This window comes from Pan paniscus, chromosome 20 (assembly GCF_029289425.2).
Source record: "Pan paniscus chromosome 20, NHGRI_mPanPan1-v2.0_pri, whole genome shotgun sequence".
NCBI lineage: Eukaryota > Metazoa > Chordata > Mammalia > Primates > Hominidae > Pan > Pan paniscus.
In genome coordinates, this window is record NC_073269.2 from 6,185,812 (window position 1) to 6,201,749 (window position 15,938).

Below are 15,938 nucleotides of genomic sequence, written 5' to 3' on the forward strand. Positions count from 1 at the left end.
TAAAATCCATACAAACATTTATTCTGTCCCTGCCTGGAAGTGAGGGGGAAGGGGGTCCGGAGAGCCCCGCAGAGGAGGACGGGGCTCTAACGGGAAGACAGTGTCCGGAGGCCGGTGGGCTCCCTCTGGACGGCAGACCCTGGGGCTAACGAGGGGCCAGCTGGGTTCTCAGAGGTCACGGAGTGCAGGGGTGGGGCGGCGAGTGGTGGAAGCCGGCGCCCCCGAAGACAGGCCAGCCCCTGGAGCACAGAGGCGGGTCCAGCCCACACTGGGCTGAGTGTGGCCCTGGCCCCCAGTGGGGTCTGTCCCACCCCCACCCCGCAGGAGGGAAGGCGCAGGCCCGCTCTTCCCGGTGGGAAAGATGCTGTGCAAGTCATCAGGTTTAAATTAAAAATAATAAAAATAACAATACAAAATAAAAAAAGACTGTCTCAAACAAACCTGGGACAAGCCCGCCCCGCGACCCACGTGAGGAGCAGAGGTGCCGGCCACCACCTGGGAGGGAGGGCCTGGCAGGAGGGGCAGGAGGGGCTGCGGGCCGGGTGGGGGCGGGCTCTGTCCTGGTCTCCATCAGCAGCAGTTTCTAGAGACGCCAGAGGGCTGGGGGGCAGAGGGTGGGGACCGGCGGAGGGGTGCGGCGGAGGAGTGCGGCAGGACGTGAGCGGGGGTGGGCTGGGCTGGGCGTTCTCTGGCCGCCAGCTCATCCCGCTGCTCTGAGCTGCCTCGGCCAGGTGGACGGGTTACCGGAGATTTATTGCACTGTTTTGGAAGAGGCATGGGGCTAAGGACCAGCGGGACGGCAGGAGAGGCGGGTGGGAGGCGGGCAGGCGTCATCGCTTGGTCTTGGTGTCTTCTCGAACCTTCCAGATCACCAGGTGCATGCAGGCGCCGGCGTCCTCGCTGGAGCTGTGCCCATCCACTGCGGGGCAGATGCGGTGAGCACCCGGCCCCTGCGCCCCTGCGCAGGGACGGCCCCAGGGCAGGCACCGGCACTCACCATTGTCCTGGATGATCTGTCTGAGGTAGTCGGCCATGAGGTTCCGCAGGGACCGCTTGTAGGGGAGGCCCAGGCGGTGGGGGAAGAGCACAGACGTGTCCACCACGGTGCTGTGGATGACCTGTGGGCAGCGGCAGAGATCAGCGCACGTGGGGCCTGCGCAGGTCCTGCTGGAGAACCGCGCGGGACCCGGGGTGGCAGGGCACCTTCAGGGCCAGGAGGTCGCTCTCCAGGCTGTGTCCGATGAGGATGGTGTCAGCGCTGAACATGCTCAGCAGAACGGCCTGGACGTCACGCAGCGTGACACTTGTGTCGGCAAGGTCAGCCTCCGTCACCCCCGAAAACCTGGGGGAACGGGCAGGAGGGGCACCAGGGCTCAGCCTGGAAGCACTGGCTGGTGGGGCGGGGGAGGGTGGGTCCCTGGGGAGAGGCAGCTGGGAGGGCTCCCGGCTCCTGGAGGGCACTGGCCACACCTGGTGTTGTAGTCCACGATCTCGTTGTCAGGCTTCACGAAGGTATCATAAACCACGTGCACGTCCGTGTCGACCACCGTGACGCGCGTCAGCTCCAGGCCATATGTGGTGTAGGACTGTGGGCAAGGGATGCACCTCAGATGTGTCCCAGGCACCGGCCTCCCTCCCTCCCCTCCCCTGCCCCTTTGGGTCTCCAGAGCCCCTCCAGGCAGAGGCAGTGGCCAGAGACTCTGTGGGACTTCTAGGAGAGGCCGAGTGGGGTGTGACCTCAGCAACCCCCTTTCCCAAAGCCCTCCTGCCTCCCATTCAGAGGCAGAGCCGGGGCCCAGTGCCCGGTGTGCTTGGCTCTGCTGGGAAGTATGGGGTGTTGGTCCAGGGCAGGAGCCACAGGCACCGGTGCTGCGAGAGAAACCCTGAGCGCTGGCCGGTGAGCCAGGCCCAGATGGGGCCATATGGGGCGGCAGCACCAGGCCAGGTCCTCCCCAATCCTGAACCCGACGCTGGGCAGAGAACAGCCTCACCATCTCGCAGTCCAGGGCGTAGATCCCCGGGTGGGCGTCTCCTGAGAGCTCTTTCTCAAAGGTCTTCACGAAGCCCTCAAGGCGCTCCTTCCGGCCATCCTGCACGTGTTGCTGGGGGTGGAGAAGGCAGGTGAGGGCAGCTTCAGGGTGCAGTGGGGGCGGGGGTGGCAGCAGCAGCACATCTCTGAGCCCTTCGGGACCATCCTATCCATCCATCACGCCCATTCACTGGTTGGGACCCTGGTGAGCAGGTGGGGAAGGGGGCTTGCCAAGAAGACACAGGGAGGACGGCTTCCCAGGATGGGAAGTGGCCAGGGACAGGGCCTGGGGCCTACGGGTGCTACGTTCTCTGGGTAACACAAGAAAGGCTGCCCGGGGGCCCAGACCCTGAGCCCAGGACTGTGCTGTGTCCCGAGACCCCACACCAACGATGGGGAGGCAGAAGTCTGTTGAGAACAGGCAGAGGGGACTGGGACGCCAGGGCTCACCTTTGCGACTTGGCAGCCGACAGAGCCGGCGGCAGCCGAGCAGCACATGTACTGGGTCTCCCAGCCTCCGGCCACTGCAGGGGACACAGACACACAGTCAGGGCCCGGCCAGGCCCACTCCACAGCCCCCGGGGCACTGACCACCTGCATCTACCGAGCCCTACTAGGGAGTGAGGACTGAGGACAGGAGGCCTCAGCCTCTTGGCGGAGCTGGAAGCAGACCAGGCCCCGGCAGTTGTGTGGCAGCCAGGACGCCCAGGCCTGGATCCAGGGAGACCAGTGCCCTCTGCAGAGGCCTCTCGGCAGCGCTGCCCCGGGCAGGACCCTCCAGGTATCCCCGAGGCGATGGCTTTAGGGGCCACCACAGGGCTGTGCAAGGCTGGCCATGTGCCCTGAGAGTGGCTGTGTGGTTGCCTCTGGGGGATTGAATAGAACCACCAGGCCAAGGGCAGGACAAGCCCCTCCGCTCCTGGGGCCAGCAACCTCCACATTTCCATGGACCAAGGGCACAGGAAGGCAGGGACACAGGGCCTTTCGGGTGGTGGCATTTGAACCTTGTCATGGGAAAGCTCTTGTCTTACTTTTGCATAAAGAACAGGTGGAGAGAAAATGAGGCCAAGGGCTAGCCCCGGCTCTGCCAAAGACGGTGCAGCCCAGGGACCCTGAGTGGGATGGAGGGCCTGGGTAAAGCCTTACCCCGGTTCTGGGGGCCTCAAGGGAGGGCCCAGGTTCCGGGGGCCATGGGTGGGAAGGGGGAGGACCCGGGTAAGGCCTTACCCCGGTTCCGGCGCAGCCGTCCCCAGTGGTAATAACACTCCTCGTCCCGGATGCAGCGGCCTGAAGAGGACACGAGGTACTCGGTGCCACAGCGGCAGCAGGTCCTGCAGGAAGCTGTGGGTGGGGACCCGGGTGGAAGCTGAGGCTCACGCTGGGGCCCGCATGCCCGGCCTTGCCCACATCCCGCACCTGCCCACCTAGGCCGTCGCAGGCCAGCGACTCACAGTCCTTGGGCCTCTTCTCCTCAGCTGTGAAGATGATTGCGCCCCCGGGCCGCTCTGGGTGCGGGAAGGGGTAGCCGTTCTCCTTGAGCTGGTCCTGGGTGAGCAGGTACTCCCTGAGGCGGCTGTACAGGGCAGCCCCTGTGGACAGGCACAGTGGTCAGCCCCTGCCTGGGATGGCCCACGGGGCGGTAGACACCACCGGGAAAGGCGGCTGGGCCGGCAGGGGCCCACGAAGCACCGTGTGGCAGAGCAGGGGCAGGGCCTTACCTTTCAGGTCCTCCACCCGGGGGCTGCTTGGACGGCTGAGCGAGAAGCTGGTCTTGGCGGCCAACCTGCCCCCCAACACCACCTCGTGGGACACAACCCTGCGGCCACTGGTTTCTGGAAGGAAGGGAGGGAGGGGAGGAGGGTGTGAACTAGCTGGCTCAGACCCCTGCCCCGCCTGCTCTCCCACCCACCCTCCCCTCCTCAGACCTCTGCCTCAACTCCCCCTTTCTGGGACAGCACCCCACTGACCCCGGGTTCCAGCCTGACCCGAACAGGAGAGGCAGACATGCGGTGAGCCGGGGACGCAGGGCAGCCGCCAGCTCTGCAGGCCCCAGAGCTGCACGGAGGCCCCACACCCAAAGTCTTCGTCCCCTCCCCTCAAGCGAAGGGGGAAGGGCTGGGAGAACAGCACGGGGGATCTAATGGCTTTCGAGGGCTTTGAGCCTTCATGGGCCACCCAGCCTGCGACGCCAACCCAGGGCCCCTCCGAGTGCTAATGGAGGCGGGGACGGGGGCAGGGGCCGGTGATAGCTTAATGCAGCCTGGAGAGGCTGCAATGAAACGCCCAGGTCTCCGCTTTCTTCCTCCCCAGAGCTTAATGCATGGAGCTCGCCCAGCCCTGGGCCTCCTGCTTTGAAGAAGCTGCCGCAGCTCCATTAGCAGGCGGCCCCTCGGCTCGGCTTGGAGACCCGACTCAGCGGAGGAAGGCGGCTGACAGCGAGGACACCAGGGCCAGGCCCATCCTACACAGAAGCCTGGGAACCAGGCAGCAGGCAGCCCCCCCACAGCACCGCGCTTTCCTTTGGTCTGAGACTGTGGCTGAGCTCAGGGCTGTGAAGGTCCCAGCGAGGGTCCCAGCCCAGCTGCCACCCCAAGAGCAACCCTGAGCCTCCCCCGCCCACCCGCCAGGACTCACTGCTGAGGCCCCGCCCGCCGGGACTCACTGCTGAGGCCAGGCACAGCGCTGGGGGCCAGGCCCCTGAGCTTCTTGAGGGTGTTCACGGCCACATTCAGGTAGATGTTCTTGCTGGGGCTGCGGTCATAGGCCACCTTCTCCTCGTTCAGTGCCTGGGGGACAGGCGGTGCCCAGCTGAGGCCATGCCTGCCTGGTGCCGGGGAGCCCCAGCAGTGGGGTCGCCATGGGGTCGGGGACTTGCATCTCTCCCAGGCAGCTCCGGGTCACAGCTGCGGCTAAGAGGCCGGGGGATGTCTGGGGACCACCCTGGACCCCTAGTCCCCACCCAACCGGCCAGATAGGAACTCCAGGACCTCACCTTCTCTATGGCCTCCTGGTTGGAGGTACAGAACTTGAGACACTCCTCGATGAACAGGTTGAGATAGCGCTGGCGGATGACGGTGGGGACTTTGCCCCCAAACTCTTTGGGGATAATGGGTTTCTTTAAACTCTAGAGGGAAGGCAAAAGCTGCCATGGGTGAGGGCCTCCACAAGGCCCCCAGCGGGGAACGCAGATGCGATGAGGCCGTGCCCATGGCTGGAGGCAACAGTGAGGTGCGCTGGGACAGATCAGCCTGGCTGCAGTAGGGACAGACACGCCAAGGCAAGACAGGAGCGGCAGGGGAAACTGAGGGCAGCGGAACTAAGGGCGTGGGAAACTGAGGCCATGGGGGCACAAGGGAACTTGCTGTACTTTCTGCTCAATTTTCCTAGAAACCTAAAGTTGCTCAAAAAACATAAAGTCTATTAATTAAAAACAAAACAAGGCCAAGCGTGGTGGCTCACGCCTATAATCCCAGCACTTTGGGAGACTGAGGCAGGAGGATCACTTGAGGACAAGAGTTCAAGATCAGCCTGGACAATGCGGCAAAACCCTGTCTCTACACAATAAAAAACAAAATTATTAGCTGGGGTGTGATGACACCGGCTTGTGGTCCCAGCTACTCAGGAGGCTGAGGTGGAAGGATCGCTTGAGCCCAGGAGGTCGAGGTTGCACTGAGCCGTGATTGTGCCCCTGCACTCTAGCCTGGGCAACAAAGACCCTGTCTCTAAACAAAAAAAAAACACCAACCAACCAAAAAAACAAAACAAGACAAAACAAAAAAACACCGCCAGGGCGGTCGGGCATGGTGGCTCACGCCTGTAATCCCAGCACTTTGGGAGGCCGAGGCGGGTGGATCACGAGGTCAGAAGATCGAGACCATCCTGGCTAACATGGTGAAACCCCGTTTCTACTAAAAATACAAAAACAGCCAGGCGTGGTGGCGGGCGCCTGTAGTCCCAGCTACTCAGGAGGCTGAGGCCAGAGAATGGCGTGAACCCAGGAGGCAGAGCTTGCAGTGAGCCAAGATCGCGCCACTGCACTCCAGCCTGGGCGACAGAGCGAGACTCCGTCTCAAAAAAAAAAAAAAAAAACACCAAGGCATGGGGAGGGAAGGTGAAGGCTGTACTGCGGTGTGGAGCACGAAGGCCCGCAGGGCAGGGGCGAGGCTGGCCCTCCGCAGGTCCCATGTGGCCGGGCCTCAGGGCGTGGTCTTGGGGGTGGTGGTCCTGGCCGAGATGGGAGGGGCTACCTGTAAGGATGGACTGTGGGCGATTCGCTTAGGGGTGATGGTGGTGGTAGTCTTGGACGCCATCCCCGACAATGTGCGTGTTTTCAGCTGCTGGCCACCCGGCTCGGGGCCGTTGGAGGGCTGGCTGCCGCTGGCCGCAAGGGTCCTCTTGGCACCTGTGGGGGCTGGCGGGGCACAGGGGGTGTGGGCACAGGGCGAGTGGCTGCCCATCACCACGTGGCGGAGCACCAGGCAGCCGCGGCCGCTCAGCGCCAGCAGCACGTGCATCTCCGCGTGCAGGGGGCCGGGCCAGGGTGAGGGGCTGGGGCTGCGCAATGGCATCAGGCTCTAGCTGCCTTCAGGCAAGTCCATCGAGGCAGAGGACACAGGTCAGGCTGCGGAGGCCGCTCAGGACACGTCACCGGTGGGGTGGTCCAGGCCTCTGCCACGTGTTCTGACCCCAAGCCCAAGGCGTCGATGTCTGAGGGAAAGGCCCTGGCTCCCGGACAGAGGACCGAAGGGTCTCGGGTGCCCCCACCTGCTCGTTGGCTTTGCCCTGCCCTGCGGCCTCTGTGTTCTGCCTTGCCCTTTGATGAAGTCACAAACCAGAGGGAGGAGGCCAGGCCTGCAGGGGCTGCTTCGGAGGGCTGGCCACGCGGGCAGCTGCAACCTGGGCATGTACGTCTGTGTAGCAGGGGGGCTTCTGGACTGGGGGCTCGGCACCGACCCAGGAAGGGGAGCCGTGAGCAGGGACATCTGGCCCTAGTCTCAGAGCAACATCCTTCGAAATGCCATCTGGCCCTGGAAGGTGCAAGGGAGGCAGGATGAGTCTGCTCATGCTACCGCGGGCCGCCCAGGAAGGAAGCAGGCTGCCCGCCAGGCTGGCACGCGCCTCTTGCAGTGGAGGGTTTGCTCTTCAGGAACGGACAGAGAACCTCCAGACTCCCTCGGCCGCACGCTGGGGGCGAGCCCAGGCAGCCACAGGAGTCCTCCAAGCCAGATGAGCCCGCCCTGCGGCACTGCCAGCACTTGGGACGCCAGACTCCCTTCAGGCGGCGGGCCCCAAGGGCGCTGCGACAGCTCAGCACCCACCACGGATCAGCAACAAGACAACCCGAGCGCGGAGACACAGACGGGAAGCGTGTGGGGTCCTGGGATAGGCCCAACTCAATGATTTCCCCTCCCTGGGGCTAAGGTCTCAGCCGTGAGGGGGCTCTGGGGAGGGGAGGTCAGAGTAGCCTGGAGAGCTCTCCCTAAGGAGGGCCTCAGTCCAGGTCCAGCACAGGAGGGCCGTGGGATCCATGGGATCTGCAGGGGAATCGCCGGGGCTGGCCCTAAGGCTCTCCAGCCAGCGCCAGGGAGGCAGGGGCTCCAAACCAGCAGGCTGCTCAGGGTGGTCCTTGGACAGCAGCCATGCCCTCCCAGGGAGCTTGCCAGACACACAGACCTTTCCCAGCCTCCAGACCAGAACCTGCATTTTTTAGGAGCTTTCTGGGTGACCCTCATCTGTGACCTGCCTCCAGGGATACTTTCTCGCTCTACAGACACCACTGATGTGAAGACGCAGGAGACAGGACAACCCCCCGTGAAGGGTCCTATCCACCCACCACTGAGGCCTGGCCCGACTTTCTACAAGACCCTGCTTGGGGGGAAGTGCCCCTCGGAGTAAAGGAAATACAGCCCCACTCCTGGGAAGACAGCACTCATTTCCATCAGAGGCCATGCCCCCCACTCACACGCCAGGAGAAAGCCACACCTGCGGAAGCCTGCTCCCCACCCAATGCCAGGCACCCCGACATGGCTCCCCATTCCCTGGAACCACAGGCTCAGGCCCTGGTTCAGCCCAGTCCCCAGCAGGCTGTTGGACTCCTAGTAACCCCGGAGCTGGGTCAGGGAAGGAAGGTGCTGGGCCAGGCCTCCTGCACCCCTCAACAGTCCCCATTTCACAGACAGGCAGGCTGAGGGCCCCAAGGAGGGGGCCCAAAGTCATCCCATGAGCAAGCACCATGTGGTTCAGGTGAGCTCAGAGACCTCAGGGTGCCACCTCTCCTGCCCACATGCCCACGGCCCCCCGGCACAGGCCCCCTGGGCCAGGACTCACCGGCAGCCAGGCGGGGGTTGGGGATGTGGGCGATCCTCCTCTTCTCGCCAGGGGCGGAAATGTGGACGGAGGGCGGCTTCTCCGCTAGCCTGGCGGGGGCCTGCAGCAAGCTCGCCGATGCCCTCTGCGCCTGCTGGGCCCGCAGGTAGCACACCTCCTGCGCCGTCGGGGGCCGGGCCGGGGGCACCGCGGGACTCCTCCTCGGGGGCTCCACCTGCGTCACCACAAATGCTAAGGCCTGGCAGCACAGCGGGGGCACCTGGAGCAGGCGGCCCCGGGCAGGCTTGGGAGAGGGTGGCTGGAGCTCGGGGGCCGGAGGCACCACCTCCCTGGCTGCCTTCTGAGCTGCTAGGCACACTGGGGGGAAGCAGCAGGGGGCAGTGGTCCTCAATGCCATGTGGCTCCAGGCTCCCCCACTCCCAGTGTCTCCCGGCGCCCAGGCTGTGTCCTCAGCCCTGATAAGGCACGGGTGGGCGGGACTACCCCGATTACACTGGCACTCCAATCCAATCCCACTACGCCTAATCTTCCTCAAAGCCCCTCCTCTGGGGAGGCTCTGGGACTGGAGCAACTGGGACTCTCCTGGCTGCTGACCCCGGAGCCAGGCTCTCTGCTTTTCCCGCACTACCTCGCCACGTCTGCACAGGGGCCTGACAAGCGCTACCGTCTCCAGGCTACAGAGGACACTGGAGCTCAGAGCTGGACAACTGGCCCAGGCCGCACACGGCGCAGCAGGCCGTCTGCCGCACTCTGGGGGAGGTCACCCTGGGGCTGCTGACCTGCTCTGTCCCCCGCCCCAGCACCGTGGCAATCTAACAGGAAGGGGCAGGGCCAGCTCCCTCTGGAACTCGGGCAGCGTCAAAGATAAGGTGTCTTCAAAAAGCTCATGGAAAACGTGCGTTGTGACGAAACTTGCATGGCTTTCAAGTTTTTTTGCCCCAAAATAAACTGATACTAACTTGTCATAACATGTCTGAACCAGACGGAGTTTGAGGCACTAAAAAAAAGTAAGACATCAGTTAGAACAGAGCCCCAGTCAGAGCAATAGGAGTTCTGCTAAAATTGAAGCAAATGTTAAGCATCAAATTTATGGTGAAACTTGGGTGGAAGAACGAATGGGGAAATCACTGATGCTTTACAAAAAGCGTCACAGATTTACAGGAACAATGTCCCAAAGAAATCAGAAGTTTATGAATGGATAACTCATTTTATTTTATTTATCTATCTATCTTTTTGAGACAGAGTCTTGCCTTGTCGCCCAGGCTGGAGCGCAATGGCACGATCTTGGCTCATTGAATCCTCCACCTCCCGGGTTCAAGCAATTCTCCTGCCTCAGCCTCCCGAGTAGCTGGGATTACAGGTGCGTGCCACCGCGCCCAGCTAATATTTTGTATCTTTAGTAGAGACGGGGTTTCACCATGTTGGCCAGGCTGGTCTCGAACTCCTGACCTCGTGATCCGCCCACCTCTGGGCGCAGTGCCTCATGCTTGTAATCCCAGCATTTTGGGAGGCCGAGGTAGGCAGATCACGGGACCAGTCTGGCCAACATGGTGAAACCCCGTCTCTACTAAAGATACAAAAATTAGCCTGGTGTGGTGGTGGGCACCTGTAATCCCAGGTACTCGGGAGGCTGAGGCAGGAAAATCACTTAAGCCCGGGAGGCGGAAGTTGCAGTGAGCAGAGATCGTGCCACTGCACTCCAGCCTGGGTAACAGAGCGAGACTCCGTCTCAAAAAAAAAAAAAAAAAACAAAAAACAAAAAAAACAAAAAAAAACAAAAAACAAACAAACAGAAAACAGAGGAATGAAGCTGGGAGCAGTGGCTCACGCCTGTAATCCCAACACTGGGAGGCCGAGGCAGGAGGATCACTTGAGGTCAGGAGTTGGAAGACCAGCCTGGGTGACAAAGCAAGACCCCCTTTTTTTATAATTTTTTTTTTTTTTTGAGACAGAGTCTTGCTCTGTCACCCAGGCTGGAGTGCAGTGGTGCAATCTTGGCTCACTGTAACCTCTGCCTCCTGAGTTCAAGCGATTCTCCTGCCTCAGCCTCCCTAGTAGCTGGTATTACAGGCACCCACCACCATGCCCAGCTAATTTTTGTATTTTTAGTACAGATGGGGTTTTGCCATGCTGGCCAGGCTGGTCTCGAACTCCTGGCCTCAGGTGATCCACCCGCCTTGGCCTCCCAAAGTGCTGGGATTACAGGCGTGAGCCACCAAACCAGGCCAACCTCGTCTTTAAAAAAAAAAAAAAAAAAAAAAAGGCTCCTGCTGGCCTGGCCTCTGCGGACCTTACCTCCTGGCCTTGCTTGGAAAGGTGGGAGATCCTCCTCTTCTGCCCGGGGAACAGAGTGGTCAGACCCGAAAGCCCCTTCTCCTCGCTCTTCTCTTCCTTGGGGGGCTAAGACACATGTCCGTCCGTCAGCACAGGTCTGCCCTCGCTGCCAACACCAACACACCCCAACCTCAAACTGCCCCCGGCAAGTGGGGAATGGAACAGTCCAGCCCCTAGGCACAGCAGCTGAGGGCTCAGGGCCAACAGTCCCTGGGCTTTGTGTGGGTGCAGTCGGGGGGGTGGGCAGGTGTCACACGTTCTGCAGATGCCCAAGGCTACCTCTCCTGTGCACCCAGGGCCCCAGCTTGGAGACCCCAGGGCTGCAGAATGGAAGCACACTGGGAAAGCGAGGCCACCTTGGGCCCAACCAGCTGCTGCGGGCTGAGCACTTGGGCTCAGTCTGTGTGGAGTGAGCTCCCCCTGGTGGCCAATGTGGGGACACGGGGCCAGGAGACCCAGGGGTCCAGGGCTGGCCCAGGAGAGCAAGAGCTCCCCACGCTGGGAGTAGGGAGGAGGGAGGGGAGGAGAAAGGAGCCGGAGGGGATGAGAAGCAGGCAAGGAGAGGAGACAGAGGAGCTGGAAGAGAAGAGACAGAGATGGGGGAAGGGAGGAAAGGGGAGGCGAGGGGAGAGGGGCTAGAAGGGTGTGCCGGAGGTGGATTCCCCTGAGGTGGGTGGGTGGGCCAATATCCCCCTGCCAGTCAGTGGGAACAGACCATGTGCACGTGGCCACAGAAGCCTGGCTGGTGGCCACGGGCCAGTGACCTCTGGGTGGGTGAGGGGCAACAGGGGCAACAGGGCTGCCCGGGTGCTCCTGAGCTCCTGAGATTTCAACGGGCTCAGGGACCAGCACTGAGGAGCTGCCTCCACCCCGTGCCTCCGAGCCAACTGGAAACCACTCCAGATAGAAGGTCTCTCACCAGGCCCTGGGCTCTGCCTCTGCCCCTGAGCCCAGCCCCAGCACCCGCGCGCCTCACCTGCCGGGCCAGCCGGCCTCTGTCCTCCGTCTTGACGCTGGTGGACTCGTTGAAGATCCGCAGGCACTCCTCCATGGGGTCGGAGTCAAAGTCCACCTCCTTCTCCAGGGCCGAGTAGTCCACATCCGCCCCCGCGCTGGAGGTGGAGGTGGAGGAGGAGGAGGAGGAGGAGGATGGGGCGGGGGAGGGGGGCGGGGAGGCCTTGAGCCGCTTGGGCGGCCCCTGCGCCTCCGGGAAGCCCAGGCTGGAGTCTGAGTCGGAGTCTGAGTCCGAGCTGAGGCTGGGGAGGGCCGAGGGCCACACGCTCGGCACCCCTGGCCCTGCGGCCTCGTCCTCACTCTCGTCCCCAAAGAGGTCGGCGTGGCTCAGGGCCCGCTTCTTCAGCTTGGGGGCGTCCTGGGAGGCGCCCTCGTCTAGGGAGCGGGCTTTCCGCTCCACTAGCTTCCCCGACGGGGCCTTGGTGCTCTTCCTGTCGGGCAGCTGGAGGGGGTGGGGTGGGCCTCCGCCGGCCGCCGGTCGGGAGTCCCCGCTTGTGGGGCTCGGCCGCCGCACTGGCCGGTCAGGCCTCCCTTTCCCTGAGGTGGCCACAGGAGTGGCCAAAGATGGCTTCTTCTTGGTCCCTTCCGGCCGCTCTGCCTTGCGCCGGGGGCTGCTGGCCTGCGGGCCCCTCTTGTCCGCACGGGGCTTCTCCGCAGGCCGCCCTCGGCCCTTGTCCTTGGTCTTGTCCTTCCCCTGGGCCCCGTCTTTGCAGCTGAGGGCAGGTGGGGCCCCGGTTTTTTTCTTCTTGGGTTTTCCCTCCTTGGGGCAACCCCCATCCTGTGAGGACTGGACCTGGGCTGGGGAGGCGGGCTTGGCTGGGGGCGGCTGGAGGTCCCCCACGTCGCACTGCACGGCCGTCTCCTTGGTCTCCCGCAGGCCGCCCCCCTCGGCCTCCAGGCCCTCTTTGGAGGGTGGCTGCCCGGTGGCCTTCATCTCAGGGTCGGCCCTGGCTTTGGGGGTGCTGGCCGCGGTGGGCTCGTTACCTGGGACCGTGGCAGCCTCATCTTCTGAGTCTGAGAACCTTGCATCGCAACTGCCAAAGGGGTCACAGGGCTTCTTGGGAGCAGGTGTGTAGGGCTCACTGCCGCGGGAGCCCCGGGGCCGCTTGGCGGCCCGCTCATCCCGGGAGCTGGCCCTGCTGAGGTGCCGGGCCGAGTAGTTGGAGAGAGGGTCATACTCCAGGTCTGTGGGTGGCCTGGAGTTGTCCACCACGTACTTGCCACTGGGAACCGGGCGGCTGTGCCGCCGGGGCTGGCTCACAGCCTTGGGGACGTATTCCAGGGCACCGCCACCCCCTCCACCTCTGCCCTGACCCCTGTCCAGGGACGCCAGCGAGTACTTGCTGCCCGGCTCGGCAGGGGCGGCCAGTGGGGTGGGCTGGTAGCCGGCATCAGGGCTTAACAGGCCGTGGCTGCCGGGGCTGTAGTCGAAGGCCAGTGGGAAGGCATCCTCGTCCAGGCCCACAGTGGGGCTGGCGTTGGGGCCGCGGGGCGCCAGGGCGGGGGCCTCGGCGGAGCGGTGCTCACGGGCCGTCTCCAGCAGCTCCCGGTAGCGCCGCTGCTCCAGCTCCACCTCACTGCGCACGGCCTCGATGGCCTGGTTGACCAGCTCCAACTCCAGCACATCCGGGCGCGGCTCCTCCCCCAGGCCCAGGGTGCCATTCTCCCTCTGCGCGGGGGGCTTGGGCAGCTCAGGGTTGTAGGGGTCATAACCCAGCCCTGAAGGGAACAGAGAGCACAGCTGTGACCAGTCTGCTGGAGAGGAGCCCGCAGCGTGGGGGCGGCCCCAGCCTCAAACTGCAGGGAAGGGAAGAGACCTGCCTCCGAAACCCACCGCGCACTGGCGCCCGCCAAGGCTCTGGGGTGCCCAGCTGGGTACAGGCCATGGCGCCATCTCAGGCCCTGTGCCGGGCCCCGCCTTGCCCTGACCAATGGGCGCTGGACGGGCCTGGGCTGCGTGACACACAGCTCCCTGGGGCCTGGAGGCTCCCTCACACGGCTCTTGAAATGCGCACAATGACCATGGCGGGGTGGACACTCGACAGGCTGGAACTCCCCGGGGCAGGCGGGTGTGGAGCTCCCAGCATTCAGGGTGCTGGGCTGAGGCAGGACTGGGCTGGGCCGACAACCACAGCCTGACGGTGGACACAGGAGAGCCCTTCCTCAGCCAACACGGCCCCACCCAGCCAGCAGTGTGCCCGTGGTGTGGCGGAGGTGTGCCAGCAGTGTGCCAGCGGTGCTGTGATGGTGGTGTGCCTGTGGTGTGGCGGCAGTGTTGCCTGCGGTGGTGTGGTGGCGGTGTGCCTGTAGTGTGCCTGTGGTGTGGCTGAGCAGGGCCAGGGGGATGGGGACATGCCCAGTTGATGGGCCACCCTGCAAAATCCACAGGAAGATTTTTTTTTTTTTGAGACAGTCTCTCTGCTGCCCAAGCTGGAGTATAGTGGTGCGATCTTGGCTCACCGCAGCCTCTATCTCCCGAGTTCAAGCAAACCTCCTGCCTCAGCCCCCCAAGTAGCTGGGATTACAGGCGTGCGCCATCACACCCAGCTAATTTTTGTATTTTTAGTAGAGATGGGGTTTCACCATGTTGGCCAGTCTCGAACTCCTGACCTCAAGTGATCCACTGTACCTGGCCTACTTTAAATTAATTTTTTAATTTTAAAACTTTTTGTAGCTGGGCACGGTGGCTCACGCCTGTAATCCCAACGTTTTGGGAGGCCAAGGTGGGCGGATCACCTGAGGTCGGGAGTTCGAGACCAGCCAGACCAACATGGAGAAACCCCGTCTCTACTAAAAATACAAAATTAGCCGGGCGTGGTGGTGCACGCCTGTAATCCCAGCTACTCAGGAGGCTGAGGCAGGAGAATCGCTTGAACCTGGGAGGCAGAGGTTTCGGTGAGCCGAGATCACACCACTGCACTCCAGCCTGGGTAACAAGAGTGAAACCCAGTCTCAACAAAAAAAAATTTGTAGAGGTGGAGTCTCACCATATTGGCCAGGCTGGCTTTGAACTCCTAGACTCAAGCAATCCTCCCACCTCAGCCTCCAAGATAGCTGGGACTATAGCCCGAGCTGCTGTGCCTGGCTTAAAGCACACGGCTGAACTGTCCTCCCGGGGGGCAGCTGGGAACATGAGACTTGCATGTTATTTACATGGTTCCAGGACACAGTCTAGCAGACCCTCACAACCTCAATGCCACCAACGTCAGCACAGAAGTCAGAACCACAGAAGCCTCCCGTGGGCACAGGCTGAAGGAGTCTAAACAAAACATGAGCAAGTGGAGCCCAATATTCCAGCGAAGCAATAAAAACCAAGTTCAAATATTTACGCCAGAAACTTGGAAGTTGACCATTAGAAATTCTACTGAGCACGGCCAGGCACAGTGGCTCACGCCGATCATCTCAGCACTTTGGGAGGCTGAGGCGGGAGGATACTGCTTGAGCTCAGGAGTTTAAGACCAGCCTGGATGACACAGATCCCATCTCTTAAAAAAATACTTAAAAATAAGCTGAGCATGGTGACACACACCTGTGGTCCTAGCTATGTGGGAGGCTGAAGTGGGAGAATCACTTGAGCCCAGGGGCTTGAGGCTGCAGTGAGCCAGGATTGTGCCTCTGCACTCTGGCCTGGACAACAAAACAAGACCCCAGCTCTTAAAAAAATAAAATAAAGTTCCACTGAATGTAATTCCATAACATCTCTAAAGGTCTCTAAAGGTCAACAGGTCTGATCCTCTGGAGTTGGCAGGAAATGGCGCCAAAGACGTCTGCATCCTAATTCCTGGAACCTGTAGATGGTATATCCCCTTAGATGGCAAATGGGGCTCTAGATGGGGTGAAATCTCCCTTGCCCGTCACTGAGGGGGCCATGGACAGGCCGAGATCTTGCAGAGCAGTTTCGCAACCATCCCATGCAGCTTCAACACCACCACCTTCAGACTCAGAATCCTCAGAACCCGTGCCACAGACAGACCGCACAGGGCAGGTACAGATGCGTCTGGTGCAGCCTTCACTGCAAAAACACAACAATAAATAACGCAGGAGATGACCTAGAAGCCTAAACGCAGGTCACCTGTGGTTAAGGGGGAGGCGTGCGCCCTGGAGGGACCTCCAAGTCACACTGCTATGGGGAAGAAGAGGGGCAAGCAATGTTGCACACTCTCACCTTTGAAAAGCAGCTCCACAAACCCAGTGAGATCAGATTCCAACAAAGGCGCACGGGCCCACACCAAGC

At 62.1% G+C, this 15,938-nt stretch overlaps 1 protein-coding gene across 1 annotated transcript in view; it reads right to left on the bottom strand.

Annotated features, from left to right (window-relative positions):
• REXO1 (RNA exonuclease 1 homolog) overlaps nt 1-15,938 on the bottom strand; it is a 33,507-nt gene continuing 17,569 nt past the window's right edge. Inside the window, exons 2-16 of the mRNA XM_034944187.3 lie at nt 11,667-13,423; nt 10,652-10,756; nt 8,357-8,570; nt 6,277-6,440; nt 5,022-5,153; nt 4,692-4,815; nt 3,748-3,861; nt 3,481-3,618; nt 3,257-3,370; nt 2,480-2,553; nt 1,992-2,102; nt 1,471-1,586; nt 1,204-1,342; nt 998-1,118; nt 1-919 (exon numbers count right to left, since the gene is read on the bottom strand). Of these exons, the coding sequence (XP_034800078.3) occupies nt 831-919; nt 998-1,118; nt 1,204-1,342; nt 1,471-1,586; nt 1,992-2,102; nt 2,480-2,553; nt 3,257-3,370; nt 3,481-3,618; nt 3,748-3,861; nt 4,692-4,815; nt 5,022-5,153; nt 6,277-6,440; nt 8,357-8,570; nt 10,652-10,756; nt 11,667-13,423 (3,512 nt within the window). The 3' untranslated portion in view covers nt 1-830. The remainder of the gene's footprint in view (nt 920-997; nt 1,119-1,203; nt 1,343-1,470; nt 1,587-1,991; nt 2,103-2,479; nt 2,554-3,256; nt 3,371-3,480; nt 3,619-3,747; nt 3,862-4,691; nt 4,816-5,021; nt 5,154-6,276; nt 6,441-8,356; nt 8,571-10,651; nt 10,757-11,666; nt 13,424-15,938) is intronic.